Source organism: Harmonia axyridis, chromosome 6 (assembly GCF_914767665.1).
Source record: "Harmonia axyridis chromosome 6, icHarAxyr1.1, whole genome shotgun sequence".
Lineage (NCBI taxonomy): Eukaryota > Metazoa > Arthropoda > Insecta > Coleoptera > Coccinellidae > Harmonia > Harmonia axyridis.
Genome location: NC_059506.1, coordinates 38935627 through 38952831, shown reverse-complemented (window position 1 = coordinate 38952831; position 17205 = coordinate 38935627). Strand labels below are relative to the sequence as shown.

General features: G+C 35.0%; 4 protein-coding genes across 11 annotated transcripts in view; 2 read left to right on the top strand and 2 right to left on the bottom strand.

Moving 5' to 3' along the window:
- Nucleotides 1-9893, top strand: part of LOC123683325 (protein rhomboid-like) — a 101818-nt gene extending 91925 nt beyond the window's left edge. For 2 of the 5 annotated variants that reach the window (XM_045622294.1, XM_045622296.1), the window contains exons 7-13: nucleotides 71-213; nucleotides 1630-1898; nucleotides 2004-3431; nucleotides 3574-3728; nucleotides 6535-6951; nucleotides 7569-7814; nucleotides 9580-9893. In XM_045622294.1, the coding sequence (XP_045478250.1) occupies nucleotides 71-213; nucleotides 1630-1898; nucleotides 2004-2305 (714 nt within the window). In that variant the 3' untranslated portion in view covers nucleotides 2306-3431; nucleotides 3574-3728; nucleotides 6535-6951; nucleotides 7569-7814; nucleotides 9580-9893. Of the gene's footprint in view, nucleotides 1-70; nucleotides 214-1629; nucleotides 1899-2003; nucleotides 3432-3573; nucleotides 3729-4051; nucleotides 5040-5093; nucleotides 5297-5559; nucleotides 5727-5831; nucleotides 6952-7568; nucleotides 7815-9579 lie in introns of those variants that run through there. The other 3 variants (XM_045622295.1, XM_045622292.1, XM_045622291.1) reach the window with 3 other exon arrangements.
- On the bottom strand, nucleotides 7486-13297 carry LOC123683324. Of its 3 annotated transcripts, none has more exons than XM_045622288.1 (8): nucleotides 13068-13297; nucleotides 12599-12812; nucleotides 11979-12121; nucleotides 8806-9008; nucleotides 8490-8750; nucleotides 8269-8436; nucleotides 8016-8213; nucleotides 7486-7803 (listed from the first exon to the last, which is right to left on the bottom strand). In XM_045622288.1, the coding sequence occupies exons 1-8, from the start codon at nucleotides 13141-13143 to the stop codon at nucleotides 7543-7545; spliced, it is 1524 nt and encodes a 507-aa protein (XP_045478244.1). In that variant the 5' UTR covers nucleotides 13144-13297; the 3' UTR covers nucleotides 7486-7542. The 3 variants fall into 3 exon arrangements, with proteins under 3 accessions (XP_045478244.1, XP_045478246.1, XP_045478245.1); XM_045622290.1 differs by lacking the exon at nucleotides 13068-13297 and adding an exon at nucleotides 12917-13061; XM_045622289.1 differs by lacking the exon at nucleotides 13068-13297 and adding an exon at nucleotides 12873-13060.
- A 68-nt stretch (nucleotides 13298-13365) lies between these two features.
- LOC123683326 (hydroxysteroid dehydrogenase-like protein 2) lies at nucleotides 13366-15285 on the top strand. The gene is made up of 6 exons (XM_045622297.1): nucleotides 13366-13524; nucleotides 13581-13744; nucleotides 13796-14009; nucleotides 14063-14268; nucleotides 14470-14914; nucleotides 14969-15285. Exons 1-6 carry the CDS (start codon nucleotides 13511-13513, stop codon nucleotides 15189-15191), a joined length of 1266 nt encoding a protein of 421 aa, XP_045478253.1. The 5' UTR covers nucleotides 13366-13510; the 3' UTR covers nucleotides 15192-15285.
- A 179-nt stretch (nucleotides 15286-15464) lies between these two features.
- On the bottom strand, nucleotides 15465-16833 carry LOC123683328 (hydroxysteroid dehydrogenase-like protein 2). 2 transcript variants are annotated; one of them, XM_045622299.1, is made up of 5 exons: nucleotides 16679-16833; nucleotides 16461-16624; nucleotides 16197-16410; nucleotides 15942-16147; nucleotides 15465-15842 (listed from the first exon to the last, which is right to left on the bottom strand). In XM_045622299.1, exons 1-5 carry the CDS (start codon nucleotides 16690-16692, stop codon nucleotides 15592-15594), a joined length of 849 nt encoding a protein of 282 aa, XP_045478255.1. In that variant the 5' UTR covers nucleotides 16693-16833; the 3' UTR covers nucleotides 15465-15591. The 2 variants fall into 2 exon arrangements, with proteins under 2 accessions (XP_045478255.1, XP_045478256.1); XM_045622300.1 differs by having other exon boundaries at nucleotides 16197-16407.
- Nucleotides 16834-17205: the final 372 nt, after the last annotated feature.

The following is a 17205-nucleotide window of genomic DNA, read 5'->3' as shown; positions in this document are numbered from 1 at the left end:
CCGTTGGTATCCTTTTAATAACGGTCTATTTTCGAGGCGACGAAGTCTAATTTTTTGTTTTTTTTTGCAGCTCGGATTCTTCGTGTACTACTCGGTGGTCAGGGGAGAGGTGAATCCGGCAGGACCGGTGCCCATCGATTCTGTGTTCATCTACAGGCCGGACAAGAGGAAGGAGATATGGAGGTTCCTGCTCTACATGATGCTGCATGCAGGGTGAGTGTTGTTTGGGTGGTTTATCTGTCGAATCTTGAGATCGCTTAAGACCTAATTAGCGTCGTTGTAGATTGGAAAGTGAGAACGAGCGGCACGCGACCGCAACTTAACGAAATCACGGACCGTGAAGCGGCAATAACAAAAAGCTTAAACGGCTTAGGACAAAAAGGTTAATTGGCTCTGAACTGTCGAGTTGTCGTGAACAATTGGACTAATCGATTTGATGTAATCGTTGAAAAGCAGCCTTTCGATGAAGTACTATCGACAAAAAACTAATGATATAATAAAAAGAAATTAAGTTTATTCTTTTAGATTTTTTTTATTGGCGGAAGTTTCTTATAACAGTGGATCGGCAGACTACAGAAAATTATTTCACTGCCTTCAAAACTAATTTTAAGATTAAATTCCAAACGCTTCATTGTATACTGGAAGATTGATTATGATTCATTCAAATTCTTATGAAATCAAGAGTATAGCAGATATTAATTAAACGGAAAACAATCAAGACGAGTTCTAATTATAGCAAGTATACGAAAATATAACACGCGGAGCCAAATCTGTCTAACACAATGATTATTTTACATCCTCGTGATATTTCGCCGTATTTCTGGTAATTTCTCGGAATTAATTTCGCAAGAGAACCTAAACATCTTTTTTTGTTGACTATGTGTCCAGTTGAGAAAAATTCTTTGCAGACAACGCCAGCTGAGACGGATTAATGGCCAAAATGAACTTGAATTCTGACTCATTAGAATTCAAAGCGCGGGTTTAATATGGTCCAACTAGTTTTCGTCAAACTAATGATGATTTTCGTTTACTTTTATGAAATCTTTTAAGGTTTTGGAGGCATCAAAAAGATAGTTTTTTCGGTTGAACCATTGCGTTCGAGCATGTCATATTATAACCTAAATCGTAACAGAACTCAACGAATTCCACAAGCGTTTCCGGAAACCGTTCGTGGATTTCGAAAATAATATAGGACTTGGACCGGAAACAATTTGTTAGTGCACCGTTGCCTAATGAGTGTGGGACCGCGCTTTACGTCCATTCTTAGGCCTTCTGAGAGTAGAGCGAGACGGGCGACCGAACGAACAATAAATTCGATATAATTCTCGTTCTCGGAATGATAATACAATCGTAAAGTTATACAAGGAAGTGATATAATTAGGAGAACTACCGCGAAAATAATGCTTTTACGTTCAATTACCGGATTAAGTAGGGTATTTTACCAGATATTTCATAACTTAATCTGCTCGAGCCAATTTGCGAGATAGATTATGACTTAACGGTTGAAAACGTCTTCGGAAAGATATCCCAGTCGGTTGGCGACGTTGCCGGTTTCTAACGATCTGTTTTCTACGCTAATAAAATGTCTTTTTTTTTGACGATTTAATAACTCTGCTTTTCTCTTTGTAGTTGGCTTCATCTGGGTTTCAACCTTGTCGTGCAGATGGTCGTGGGCCTGCCTCTGGAGATGGTCCACGGTTCCGGGCGTGTGGCCCTCATCTACATGGCCGGAGTGGTGGCCGGTTCCTTGGGCACCTCGGTCTTCGACACCGAAGTCTGCCTGGTGGGAGCCAGCGGTGGTGTCTACGCTCTTTTGGCCGGCCACCTGGCTAACATCATGCTCAACTACAACAACATGCAGAGCGGCATCCTCAAACTCATGGGCATCATTGCGATAGGTGAGTTCTCGGAACGATCGGGGTACCCCAGGGTTCTCCCTTCGGTCCCGTAATATCTGCCCGATTCTAATTTTGAGCGATTAGTAACATGTCTTTCTTTTTCAGCATCCTGCGACGTAGGCTACGCCATCTACTCGAGGTACGCGGGTGAGGTCTTTGGCCCGCCAGTGTCGTACGTGGCGCACCTGACCGGTGCCCTGGCCGGCCTCACCATCGGCCTCTTGGTGCTCAAGAACTTCGAGCAGAAGCTCCACGAGCAGCTGCTGTGGTGGGTGGCGTTGGGGGTCTACGCGGCCTGCACGATCTTCGCCATCCTCTTCAACGTGATGAACCCCTCGGTGGGACCCCTGGAGAACCTCGGAGAGGGCGTGGACAGTCAGTACATGTACAGCAGGTTCGGGGTGTAGCGGGGACGAGAGAATTTCTTTTTGGTTTATGTGTAAATACGTTTTTGTTTTATTCCAAAGGGATTCGGATTTGTCGTTTAGGTAGACGTGGAGGAGAAAAACTTTTTTTTTATACCAGTGAATTAACGACGATTTGGTTTGCTCAATTGGAGCGGGGTGCGCATTTTTCGAACAATTATATGGCGAAATGCTCGAATTCCAAAATTCATGTAAAATTGTAAATAGTCCTAGATATTATTTATTTGGAACGTACCAAAGACTGAAATAAATAAATTTTTAAATTTATTTATGTTGGTTCCAGGAGTCATTGATGATTTTTTTTTCCAAGTCCAACTGTAGTTCCTAAGCGATGCATTTCTAAACACAGTCCAGAACCTAAAACTGCCTTAAAGTTGTTTCTTTGATAAGCGAGGTGTTCGAATTGGCTGGAACCAATTTTAAGTCAATGACTCCTGAATATTGATATTGTTATTTTGATATTCCTCCTGTCCAGAGATTCGTTTGATGTTGATAAAAAGCAATAAATAAATAAACCCTCCAAACCTGAATCTCTGGATGGGGAATATGAAGAAGAAATGTTAATTTCAAGTGATATTATAAAACTAGTCATAAATAATGTTTAAGTCAACCAAAGATCCTGCTAGTTTATATATTTATTACACAAGAGAAGGTAGATTTTTCACATTACCACTAAAAATAGATGTCACGAAGAAATTTTGTATTTTTTTACACTCAGGTAGAACAGTTTTGTAATGTTGAACTGATGGTTAAACACTCTGATTATTGTTATTTTCCACGATACACAGTTTTTGAATGGCCTTTATCTTTCATTATTGAATTAAATCAACTATTTCAAATTTTCTTTATTTGTAGCTTTAACTATCCTCTTCCATTATTCAAGATTTTCGTTTGATCTTTTGAAGGTAAGGTCAAACTTTGGACGTAGAATGCACCTTATGGACTAATTCAATTTTTCTAAGGTGAATTGAAATCAAGAAAGAACATGAAACAGTTTTTGAAATGAACAGTAATTAATATTTGATAGTCGAAGAAACGTGAACAATGCTTCGTACAGAAGAAAGTGAAACGTTGGGGGAAGAAGCGAAAAATATTGATAATAGAAAAGGTAAAATACCCATAACTTCTTTCAATCGGTAGCTATATTTAAAAAATTCAAACCATACCCTAAAATATTTATTCAGAGGAACTTTGCTCATTTTAAACGTATACGAAACGAAAATAAGCTAAAATCTATTCGATTTCCACAGACTCGGAAGAAGAAATTCATTGCGGAATTGTAAACGTGATCAGACGGTGAAGAAAAAAATTTGAAACCTTCGTGATGAAAATGTTAAGAAAGAAAAAATTATCGAGACAAAATACAAGCGATATGGTCGGACGGAGGACAACAAAAAATCGAATGGTAAGTGATATCAGAGAATTTTGCAAGAAAAAAAGATAATGAGTTGAACAATATGTCTGGTTTTTTATTGAAAAATAAATTGACATCATTTGCGAAATTAAATTTAACGAGCAAACGCAAGTCTCGAATATTCATTGATTGCAACTCAATTATAACAAAAATATCTAATCAACTCCAAAACAAGATCTACAAAAATATATAACACGGAAACAAGAAATTTGCATACAGTGTTCATGCCCAGTTTTCCTTTTCAGTATTTTCTCATTTATTAATCCATGCGTGTGAACCTTCCTTTAGTTACAATTGAACTACTGAAATTTCGACCTTCAAAATAAACGTCAAATTTATAGGTTATATGTTTTTATTTGTATTACGAAAATAAGAGAGCAAATATATTCTAGAAGTTGCGGATATCTATTGATTCACTAATTCCAGCAACTTAGTATTGAAGAAAGTATCTAATCCGATTAAATTCTCCCCAGTTTAAAATGATTCGAAGAATTTTAAACAATGTTTTCGAAACGACTATCCAAAGTGAAAATGCAATTTACCATAATCCTTTCACGAACAAAGAGACGATACCGTTTGGTTGGTTGACAAGTGTAGCTCCTTGTTTTCCAGTAAAATCTTCAAATATCAGTATTTTAAATAATCCCGCTCAGTTCTATGAAATATTGCTGCAGTTCGGTGCTAACGCAAGAGAAAGAATAACATTGGCAAGTTTGTACTATGGCAGTGGAAAATTGGAGACTGAACTAGTGGAAAAAATTATGGGAAATACCAATTTTAAAGAAAAAAAAGTGAATGTCAATATTCTATTAGATTATACTAGAGGTAGTAGATTTTCCGACAATTCTAGAACAACTCTTTTACCATTATTGAAGGAAAATAGTGAAAATTGTCAAATATCTCTATACCACACCCCAGTTTTAAGAGGTTTTATCAAGAAACTTCTACCGCACAAGTGGAATGAGTTATTAGGACTCCAGCATATGAAATTATATATATTTGACGATACCCTTCTTATAAGTGGGGCGAATTTGTCCAATGATTATTTTACAAATAGGCAAGATAGATATTTTCTGATAAGAGACAAAAAAATTTGTGATTTTTATAATGGTTTGATTGAAAGAGTACAGATGTTCAGTTTAGCCATGGACAGTCATAATAACATAAAGTTGAATGAAAAATGGATAATATCACCTTTTGAGGGCAATAAAAATAGATTTGTCGAAAGTGCAGGAGATCTGGTAGAAAGTTATTTGCTTGAAACTAGAGAAGAGCAAAACAGTCACAAAACTGAAGGAAATGGTAGGATACTTGACTGAAAATTTTTGATTCATGTCTATAATGGTTATTTTTAAGATACTTGGGTTTTCCCTTTGGTGCAGATGGGACAGTTGGGAGTCGAACAAGATGCTTTAGTCACAGAAAAATTGATAAAAGAAGCCACCGAAAATTCTAAATTGAAAATTGCTACTGGATATTTCAACCTCACAGAAGATTATATGAACAATTTGATACACAATTCTAAAGCAAACTGTGATATTCTAATGGCACATCCCAAGGTATTGTATGTCTATTATCTATGACATGTTTCAATTCAAAGTGATTTTTAAGGCTAGATGTTTCCATCCCCTTGGTTTAGATTAGGTTAGGTTTTTACCTTTTTATACTCCAAATCTTATTATTTTTTAGAAATTGTTCGAAGAATAAGATAGGAGAAAGTTTCTACAGTGTGAATTGTTGAAATGAATGTGTAATTATTTTGGAACATTAAAATTAAGATATGTTCTGTCATTTTCTAAATATTAATAAATTTCAATTACAGGCAAATGGGTTTTTAGGAGCTAAAGGAGTAGCCGGACAAATACCATATGCCTATTGTTTAATAGCTCAAAAATTCAGAAAAAAATGTGAAAAGTATGGTCATCATAGCAGAATAATTCTAAGTGAATATTTGAGAGATGGTTGGACATATCATGGAAAAGGTTTATGGTAAGATTATTAAGATCATTAACAGTGATCCAAGTTGAAATTTTGCGTGTATAATATGAAATTTTTGCATATATAAGAGTTCTATTTATGGAATTCTAATTTAAGGTACTATCCTCCCAACTGCAACTACCCCTGTCTGACTCTGATTGGTTCTCCTAACTTTGGAGAACGTTCCGTTAAAAGGGACTTGGAAACCCAACTAGCAATTATAACAGAAAACAAGGAACTTCAAAAGAAATTGCATGAGGAGTGTGTGGATTTGTACAAGTTCGGCTTGCCAATGGAGAAGAAAAGGAGAGGCCCTAAATGGGTGCACGGTTTTGTATACTTTTTCCGTAGTTATTTTTAAAACAATCAAACTGTTACAACAATTTATAAGTGAATTTTTTGGTTTTACATCTCGTACGACTGAATTTTTTGGAAATATTGTCCTCCTTATGGCCCCATTATATCCATCTGAGCTTGTTTCTACCAGCTCCTATGGGATTTCTATGTTAGCAATTCTGTAATAAGAGGTTCTTAATGTTGGACATAATTGTGATATTTCTAGTGATGCTCTCAATTGTTTGTTAGTCATAATTTCTTTGCATTTAATTGTTGAAATGTCTTGTTATTTTTTGGAAATATTTCAGTAAATGTTTACTATGTAGAATAGATCTTCATTTTATCTTACAAATTGACTTATATTGATTACAAGGAAAAATTGAAGTGGATAACAGGTTAGTTCGGAATACTTTCAGGTGATTTTCTTTTTCTTGGCTTTAGTTTATTTCTCTGATTGGTGAATAATTTACCATTTTATTTTTAGAATTGTTCCATTTTGAACCATCCAGGATGGAAACCTCAAAAACAAGCCGAATATTGGAAGCCACTGATATCAAAGTGTTATACAAAATAGCAGCAAAAAAACTCACAGATCGGGAAAGAAGCAAATGAACATCAGAAGCATGTGTGGAATTGATAACATCAATGATTGGGTATTGAAGAGAGAAAAGGAATGGAATGAGAAGGGACTGAAAATGGCACAAGACAAATCACCAGTTGGTCGCAGCAGTATGTGATGACTGCGAAAACATGGGAGTGATAATTTGCCAGCTGAAGAAAACGAGCAGTTTACTAAATTATAACTAGAAAGAAGAAGAATGTCCTTCACAGGCATATCACATTGTGATTTGGGATTCAGTTGTATTGTTCCTGTAAATTCACCATTTCAGATAGTACCCAGGTTAGAAGAATTTTTATTTCATTAAGGGTATGGTCCGTATATCGCCGAGAATTTCAGAGCGATACTAGTGGTCTTCAATGTGTCAGGTAACCTGCTTCGTATTTACGGACAGCTTGACACTTGTCAATGGTAGACTAAATTTTTCATTGTCAGAATTTTGGAGGTTATAAATGGTTGATCTCTCTTAATTTGTAAATAACTAATATAATAATAGTTCTCAATGGTTTTGAAGGGTATTTGTTTCATAATTGAAATAATGAAGTTTTTGAGTGTTAAGATGTCATGGAAAATATTCGTAAACATTAATCTGAAAATTAAAATGACAACTGCCCACCGGAGTGGGTGTGATTACCGAACCTAATCAGAATAAAAGTACATTTGCTCCGATGACAGATTGAGGAAATAGTCACCGGTTTTTGAGGAATTTGACATATACAGACCACCAACTTACTAACCAAGGTGATATACGAACCATAACCTAATTGACACTTGTGTTTTTCCGAAATTTAAGGAATGAAGTAATAAAAAACTATATATCTTTCAAAACATGATTATTGATAAAAATTGTAAATAGGATACAAATATTATTTTTCACCAAGTTTGCATATCATCTACAGACACAACAATGGATGGTACCAAGCTCATGATGCTAGCAGTTGAAGATACTTTGTCCATTTCGGAACCGTGAGGAGATTTTGGCTCAGCTTTCAGATTGTCCTGAATCAAGTGTATACTGGCAACATTGCTCAGGCTGATATCTGTCGATTCGTTTTGAACGCAGACCAGAGGATTTGGAATGCCAGTCGGAAATGATTTGAGTTTCGTCAAGAACATAGCATTTTGGGTATCAAACTGGAAAAAAAGTGAGAAAAAGCATATATCTCTTTTCCTTCTACTTTGCAATTTTTCAGAGAGGTGGGTAACATCCAGAATTGGGAGAATGGCAACAGACCATATATTCTTTCAAGTGCATATTACACTATTTGAAGTGTATTTTTTCAATTCGGACTTCTCCAAAGAATATATGACCTGTTGCCATTCTCTCAATTCTGGATGTAACTCACCTCTTTGAAACATTCACTCAACACTGATTTACTATGAAGAAGATATTCTGAATCTATTTTTCTTCGAATGGATGTTGCTGTTCTTCTCTGTTTTTCCTTTCTCTTTTTATAACCTGAAGGTTCGGACACAAGTACTTTTTCTTCAATTTCTACTTCAGTTCTGGCCGGTGAGATATCTAGCAGATTGTCCAAGAATTCCTTGTACAAAAAAAAACATTTGTTTATAATTCTCTCTTTAACATTGAAAACTCACCTCAGATTTTTTTATGACTGAATCCAGATAATCTCTCGCCTTCTTTTCAGCCAAGACTTCCTTAGATATCGTGGCCCAATAGTCGTTAACATTTCTCAAATTATATAGGGTTTTTTCATCTAGATAAGCAAATATTTTTTTTACATTCCAAACTGGTAGAAACTGGACCTAATTTAATAAAATCTCATTTGGAATCTTGTCAAGCTTACTAGTACACTCACCCAATCTATATCTGTATCTTCCTGTGTTTTACTTTTAGCAGTCTTTTTGGTTGTTCCATTGTCTTTGCCATTTTTTGAGTCGTCTGTTTTTTTAATATTCAGTTTAGAAGCTTGATTTTCTGCTATTCTGTCTAAAATGGGCTCATTCAGTTTCTGAATTTCTGCTTCAATATCTTTTCTCAATTTCGCCATAGTCGCCTGCCATTGTTTTCTTGCCTCTACTACTTTTTTATTAGTTGGACTATCTGGATTGTAGTCACTCTAAAAAATATTTGTGTTTCAATACTGATCAATGAAAAATAAAATTGTCTTGCACCTCCTCATCTTGGTAAACATATCTTGGTTGGAAGTCAAAAAATTTGAAAAGTCGTTCTTCACAGTTTTGTGGAAAAATCATACTGGTCTTAGACTTGTATTCTTCATCATCTTGTTTTCCTTTTGCACTTCTTGTATTGAATATTTTTATTAAACGAGTGTACATTTTTTTTATTATACTTCCTCCAGATAAACGCATAAAACCTATTTAATAGAAAAACAAATTAAATTGGGTGTATTTTTTATTTTCTTCAAAAAGGGAATTCTACTAATCCGCATTAAGTTATTTCAGAATAAACCAATTTTTTTTTATCCAAGTACGTCTACACACAAACTCATCAATACTCCCAATTGAGAGTAAATTCGGAATGAAATTTTTTCCACATTTCAAATCGTTGTTTTTATGTGTATATTTTCGTGGTCTATAATAGGTTTGTTTAAGCATGCAGTCTGGACCAGTTTGGAATCGTTTGACGCATAATCAGAAGATATTTTAAATATTGAACTGGCTTTTCTTCATCTGATTCCGAACTGGTCCAGATACTTGGTCAATAAACTTATTAACATAATAATAAAATGATTTTCCATCGTATTGACCCTTTCCTTGACCATTGTTTTTAATGAACTAAACTAAAACAAAAGCATTCTTTGTGATTATTAAAACACAAGTAATGATTATATTTAATGGAAAATCTGTATTTGTGACAGTTTGTTGATTTTCATTAATTACTTAGCATATTCCAACATTAATCTCAATCAATTCGTGTGATTTCAGCTGAAACGGGATCGTCAAAACCTCCATGAATATCTTGTGCGAACGGCCCTCAAGGAAAGCTGTTGGTTGTGACTACCGAGGTCTCCCGATTTCAACCCAGATGGTATTACCTGAAAATCTACAGCACCCACGTTTGTCCTGCTGTTGGAATTTAGTTTATTCAGTATATTCACTAAATTTTAACTGAAATGTTTCTTAAAATGAACCTGAGCAATATCTTTGGAATCAAAATTCTCTTTTGTTTTTATGTCTGGAAGGTTTTTGTAAATAAAATAATGTTCCCTATTTTTTCATCAATAAAATAGTAAATTCAATTTTTTTTATTATTTTCTGAAACCTTTCCATTCCCCCCCCCCCATAAAATTCTGAATGAACTAGAAAAGCTACTAATTAGGTTAAAAAAATTTCAATTTGATCCTTTTAGACCACTGAGATTTTGAAAATCCTAGAAACTGGATAGGTCAAATAAAAAAAATTCTAAATGACCTTGACCTTGAAATTCGTCCTTGACCTTGAACTCAAGCTCAGCTTGAAAACGATTTTCGACATTTTCAGTGTGACCGAAGTTTGAAGGTACAACTAATCTAAGTTCAAATCGAAAATTTTCGCGTTAATTTTGGCCAATTTTCGGTCTTACCTTGAGTAAGTAGGTCAAGGGCAGTCCAAGGTCATACTGAAAATTTTTCGTGTTAACCTTGACTTAAATCACCAAAGTCAAACAGAAAAATTCCCACTATTTACGTAAAAAATTTTCGATTTGACCTTGGTGACTTAAGTCAAGGTCGACACGAAAATTCTTCAAATCGAAAATTTTCAGTTTGACCTTGACCTACTTGTTCAAGGTCAAAATGAAAAATTTTCGTGTTGACCTTGGACTGACCTTGACTTAAGTCACCAAGGTCAAACCGAAAAATTTTCACAATTTACGTAAAATAAATTGTGAAAATTTTTCGGTTTGACCTTGGTGACTTAAGTCAAGGTCAGTCCAAGGTCAACACGAAAATTTTTCATTTTGACCTTGAAGAAGTAGGTCAAGGTCAAACTGAAAATTTTCGATTTGACCTTGAACAATTACGTCAAGGTCAAATTGAAAAATTTTCGTGTCGACCTTGGACTGACCTTGACTTAAGTCACCAAGGTCAAATCTAAAAATTTTACGTAAATTGTGAAAATTTTTCGGTTTGACCTTGGTGACTTAAGTCAAGGTCAGTCCAAGGTCAACACGAAAATTTTTCATTTTGACCTTGAACAAGTAGGTCAAGGTCAAACTGAAAATTTTCGATTTGAAGAATTTTCGTGTCGACCTTGACTTAAGTCACCAAGGTCAAATCGAAAATTTTTTACGTAAATAGTGGGAATTTTTCTGTTTGACTTTGGTGATTTAAGTCAAGGTTAACACGAAAAATTTTCAGTATGACCTTGGACTGCCCTTGACCTACTTACTCAAGGTAAGACCGAAAATTGGCCAAAATTAACGCGAAAATTTTCGATTTGAACTTAGATTAGTTGTACCTTCAAACTTCGGTCACACTGAAAATGTCGAAAATCGTTTTCAAGCTGAGCTTGAGTTCAAGGTCAAGGACGAATTTCAAGGTCAAGGTCATTTAGAATTTTTTTTATTTGACCTATCCAGTTTCTAGGATTTTCAAAATCTCAGTGGTCTAAAAGGATCAAATTGAAATTTTTTTAACCTAATTAGTAGCTTTTCTAGTTCATTCAGAATTTTATGGGGGGGGGAGAATGGAAAGGTTTCAGAAAATAATAAAAAAAATTGAATTTACTATTTTATTGATGAAAAAATAGGGAACATTATTTTATTTACAAAAACCTTCCAGACATAAAAACAAAAGAGAATTTTGATTCCAAAGATATTGCTCAGGTTCATTTTAAGAAACATTTCAGTTAAAATTTAGTGAATATACTGAATAAACTAAATTCCAACAGCAGGACAAACGTGGGTGCTGTAGATTTTCAGGTAATACCATCTGGGTTGAAATCGGGAGACCTCGGTAGTCACAACCAACAGCTTTCCTTGAGGGCCGTTCGCACAAGATATTCATGGAGGTTTTGACGATCCCGTTTCAGCTGAAATCACACGAATTGATTGAGATTAATGTTGGAATATGCTAAGTAATTAATGAAAATCAACAAACTGTCACAAATACAGATTTTCCATTAAATATAATCATTACTTGTGTTTTAATAATCACAAAGAATGCTTTTGTTTTAGTTTAGTTCATTAAAAACAATGGTCAAGGAAAGGGTCAATACGATGGAAAATCATTTTATTATTATGTTAATAAGTTCAATATTGAAAATATTCAACTGACTATGCGTCATCCGTTTCCAAACTGGTCTTATTATAGACCTCGAAACTATAAGCTTGTTATTACACTCACTTGTTATTATATCTGTCTGTGCGGCATCTCCCAGAGTTGTGAACCATTCTGTGTTGTCAAGTACCATTTCTTCAAGGGCATCTTGATCCAACATCCTGTCATGGTCCTGGACAAACTGTTCATAGGAAGAATTGGAATCTGACCTGTGAAATTGAATTGTTTCAATATAACTTTGAAGATATAACAATCCCTAAATTGATCAAATAATAATATAAATAACAATATTACAAAATGGTTATCAGTAAGACAATCCCCAAAGATTCGCCCTTCAGAATCGAGAGAAAGGAAAGGCAGTATGGCCAGAGAAGATTTTTTCAAGCTAATATTCTCTATTAGAAGTTGCATTGATGAAAATTTATAGATATCAACATACATCTCCGAATTGAAACTGTTAAGAGGAAATATTAATAAACATATACTTATGTGGAATAATATTTAATAATATTTTTCAAAAGTGATTTCTTAATTTTTATCTTAAATATAGAAATAGAAAAAAATCCGCTCGAGCCTATTATTATTGAATAAATCCATTGGAAGTGATGAATTTTTTAACTATATTACCAAATTGAAAAAGTGAATAGGCAAATTTTTTGCTCCAATTGAAAATTTAGAACACTTACGAGATTTTAGAATAAGTCATCAGCTTGGTGTTGACGGACACGAAGGTGTTCAATATGTCCGCAAGAGTCCGAAGATTGCGAACCGACTGGAACATTTTCGTTAGCATGGCCATCTTCCTTTTGCTACTCATACGCAGAAAAGAGATCAGTAATGTCCTTGATTTTATGTTGTCTTCCACAAGCTTTTCCTGGGTCATATTTCCAAAGGATACCGCTGAAACATTAAAATCAATTCAATGGTTTCGTTGGTTTAAGGTGGAGATAATCCCTTCACCCATATAATCCGGTTTTAGATATTTAAAAAAAACTGAAATTTACATGTAGATAGCTCGGGAAATTTATATGTTGAATTTCCCGAGCTTCCATACAGGCCCAAGTAGAAAACAGATCGAAATAGCAGTTTCCATTATGCAATACCCGAATTTACGCTTGAAGACTTAATTTTAAGTTATTGAAAAATAACACTCACAGGTTGCCACATTTTGGGGGGTAAACCGTATAGCGCTCAATGTCTGTTCCAGTTCGTAGATCATAAAAGCCGGCATTTTCTCCTCGATATATAAAATTTCAAACTGAAAATTACAACGTCAAATGGAATATTAAGTAGCCTAAACAACGACGAATCTATTTCGTTGAAAATAATACAGTAGCCAACGTCCCGAAAATTGATTAATTAAATAACATAAAATTTAAATTTCAAATTCGAAAAATTGCTACTCGTACCCGGTAGTTCTAATCAATCGTAGGCTGTTTTGATCGCGTACGTCACAATTGTGAAATCGAGGTTAACAATCAATCTACAAATGGCAAGGTCCAAACCAAATAGAGTGCTCTGAAATTGAACTGATTGAATTAAACTTTGGACTTTGCCAACATATTTGTTTCAACTTACCGTTATTTGAGGAATCAACCATGATAAATACGGGGTAACTTCGGGGAAACCTATCCTTGTTATCTCTCCATAACCAGTTTCTTCTTTCAGAAAACTAGCAGGAAAGACAATACTCATCACAGGGGCCAGCAGGGGTATCGGCAAAGCCATAGCGCTGAAAGCGGCCAGGGATGGAGCAAACATTGTAGTAGCTGCGAAAACGGCAGAACCCCATAAAATCCTTCCGGGGACCATTTACACTGCTGCAGAAGAAAGTTTGTATTATCGAAAAGAATGCGAATTTCTTAATGCAGGATAATTTTTAGTCGAGAAATGCGGCGGCAAGGCTTTGCCTTGCGTTGTAGACGTCAGGGACGAAGCTCAAGTACAAAGCGCTGTAGAACAAGCAGTGAAAAAATTTGGGGGCATCGACATAGTCATTAACAACGCTTCCGCCATCAATTTGATTGGAACTGAAGAAGTAACGATGAAAAAGTACGATTTGATGCAGGACATCAACACTAGGGGAACGTTTTTAGTGTGAGTTAATTATTCGCAAACAATTTCAAGTTGACCTAAAAAAATCATTGCAGCTCGAAAACGTGTCTTCCGTATCTGAAAAAAAGCTCCCATGCTCACATTCTAACCCTGTCACCACCGTTGGACATGAAGCCCTATTGGTTTGCCCCACACGTGGCTTACACCATATCTAAGTTCGGAATGAGCATGTGCGTTTTAGGATTCCATGCAGAATTACGGCCATATAACATTGCAGTTAATGCTTTGTGGCCTAGAACAGGTCGGCAATTTTCTCAAATTGTTATAGGCAATCGAATTTTTTTTTACATTAATTTTTTTAACTACTTCAACAATAAGAGTCTAAATATCAGTATAGTCAGTCACCGTAAAAATCTTTCAAATATTCAATTCATGGAAAATTTTGCAACCTTTTCCTTTCCCTTGAGAAGACAAATAAATTTTTATACTCTTCTTTTTCCAGCTGTCCAAACTGCAGCCCTTGACATGTTGACTCAAAATGAAGGCGCCAAGTACGCCAGAAAACCTGAAATAATGTCCGACGCTGCTTATGCCATCTTAACTCAAGATCCTAAATCTCCTAAAGCTACCGGAAACTTTTACATAGACGATGAAGTCTTGAAATCGCATGGCATCACCGATTTTGACCAATACTGCGTAGATCCTGCCTATAAGGATCAACTGATGCCCGATTTCTTTGTTGGAGATGCTCCAGACACAAACAATCCCCTCTCTATCAACAACTTCCGTAAAGAAAAAGTCCAAGAGGCCGCCGAACAAAATGAAGGACCTCAGGGCAAGGTTGCAGGCTTGTTCAAAAAAATTGAAGCTTCTCTGTCGGAGGACATCGTTAAAAGTACAGGTGCTTCCTTCCAATTTGTTGTAACGGGAAAAGAAGAAGGAAAATGGTAAGTCTGCTCCCAAAATCCTAAATTCTATAGTTAATTTGGGATGTCGTTCAGGTACTTGGACCTCACATCGGGAACCGGAAAATGTGGACAAGGTGAAGCAACAAACAGCCCTGACGCCACTCTTCAAATGGACAGCGAAAACTTCTTCAAAATGTTCACAGGAAAGATCAAACCAGCAACAGCCTATATGACCGGTAGGTTGAAAATCAAGGGAAACCTGCAGAAAGCCTTGAAACTCGAGAAATTGATGAACAGTCTAAAGTCGAAAATGTGATAATTGTTTTTTGAGAGTTTTTCAATGTTATGCAAATTTTATATCGAGTTAAATAATGTTTTTTGTAATAAATATATATTTATGTATATTCCTATTCTGGCTTTTTCTTCAAAATATAGTTTGAAATTTCTTTCATATTTAAATGCTTTTAAAGTGGTGAAAAATTGGAATCGTTGACAACTACCCTGATTCACTTTTCAATCTATATCTCGACCAACAAGAAAACCTTTTATTTATTTATTCAGCTGCTGCTAAGATGCTAAGAAAAATCAATGAACAAATAGATATATATTCTCATAAAACCTTATTCTAACAAATGCACCAACAATGAACTATAACGAGTAAAAAATAATAGAATTTTGTATGAATAAAAACCCTAACCAAAGTCTATCAAAAAATATTATAACTTGCTGACAAAGAAGTCTATGATCAGTTGATCTTTATAATTAGGATCCACACAGTACTGCGCAAAATCTGTGATACCCTCATTTTTTAAGACCTCATCATCTATGTGAAAATTGCCTGAAGAATTTGGCTGCTTTGGATCCTGTACCAGAATGGCATAAGCCGCATCTGCCATAATTGTTGGTTTTCTGGCATATTTTGCACTCTCTTTAGAGGTCAACATCTCCAAAGCAGCAGTTTGAACTCCTAAAATACAAAAAAAATCTGTCCAACCCAAAAAAACCACCAAAAGAATCTAAAACATTCAAATGAATCAATTCCAATGTTCTTAAAATAAAATCTCACCATATCGAGGCCAAAGAGCATTCACAGCAATATTAAAAGGTTGAAATTCTTCCGCCATACCAAGAACTAACATACTCATCCCATATTTTGATATTGTATAACCAACATGCGGAGCAAACCAATGAGGCTCCATCGACAAAGGAGGAGACAAATTTAGAATATGAGCATGTTCACTTTTTTTCAAATAAGGCAAGCATAATTTTGATCTGAATCAATAAGAATTAATAAGTAATAACACTTCCTATAAAAACTTACACAAGAAAAGAGCCTCTGGTGTTTATATTCTGCATAAGATCATATCGTTTCAGGTCTAAGTCTTCTGTTCCAGTCAGATTTATTGCAGATGCATTATTTATAACTATATCTATTCCACCGAATTTTTCGACAGCTGCATCTATAGCTTTCTGGATTTGATCTTCGTATCTAACATCTACGATGCAAGGAAGAGCCCTACCACCAGCTTTTTCAACTGGAACGAAGATGTTTTAGTCAATGGTTACGAAAGATCAAGAACCTCACTTTTTTCGGCTGCTGTATAGATCGTTCCGCTAAGCTTAGGATGTGGTTCTGAACTTTTTGCAGCAATAACAACGTTGGCCCCATCTTTGGCACATTTGATAGCTATTGCTTCACCAATTCCTCTACTTGCTCCAGTTATGAATATTGTTTTATCTTTCAATTTCCTGAAATGGATCAAATTTAGTTTCTTCTCTCGACAGTATCAAATGAAAATCTACCCTGAGTTCAGCATTTCTATTTTAGGTGATCTATTTTATAACTTTCAATTAAAAATTTAGAATTGATTGTTCAAATTCCGATAGCAGTCGAATAAAGCAGACACAGACAACAAAATAATTCTTGTATCAAATTCTGTGGAAGCATGACAAATTCAAAATTATTATTTCGTGAATGGCACTTATTTTAGAATAAGATAATAATATCCTATTATCTAATTAATTTCGATTCCATAAAACAAAAGGACATTTGGATTAATTATTTTAAGAAATTGCTCTATAGATAAAGTAAGGTTATGTTGGTAATTCACAGAAACTGAAAACAAAACAATGAGATTTTCATGATCACTTTGTTTATGAACAAGGTCTATAGATTGGTGTAATTAGTAGACCTTAGTTTATGAATACATCTTTGCATGAACTAAGAATCATTTTTTTTTTAATTTTTTTTTTAAAGACTCTCCATACTTCATCTAACAAAATGAAGCCAATTTATTCAAACGTAACCAAAACTATATATCAAAGCAACA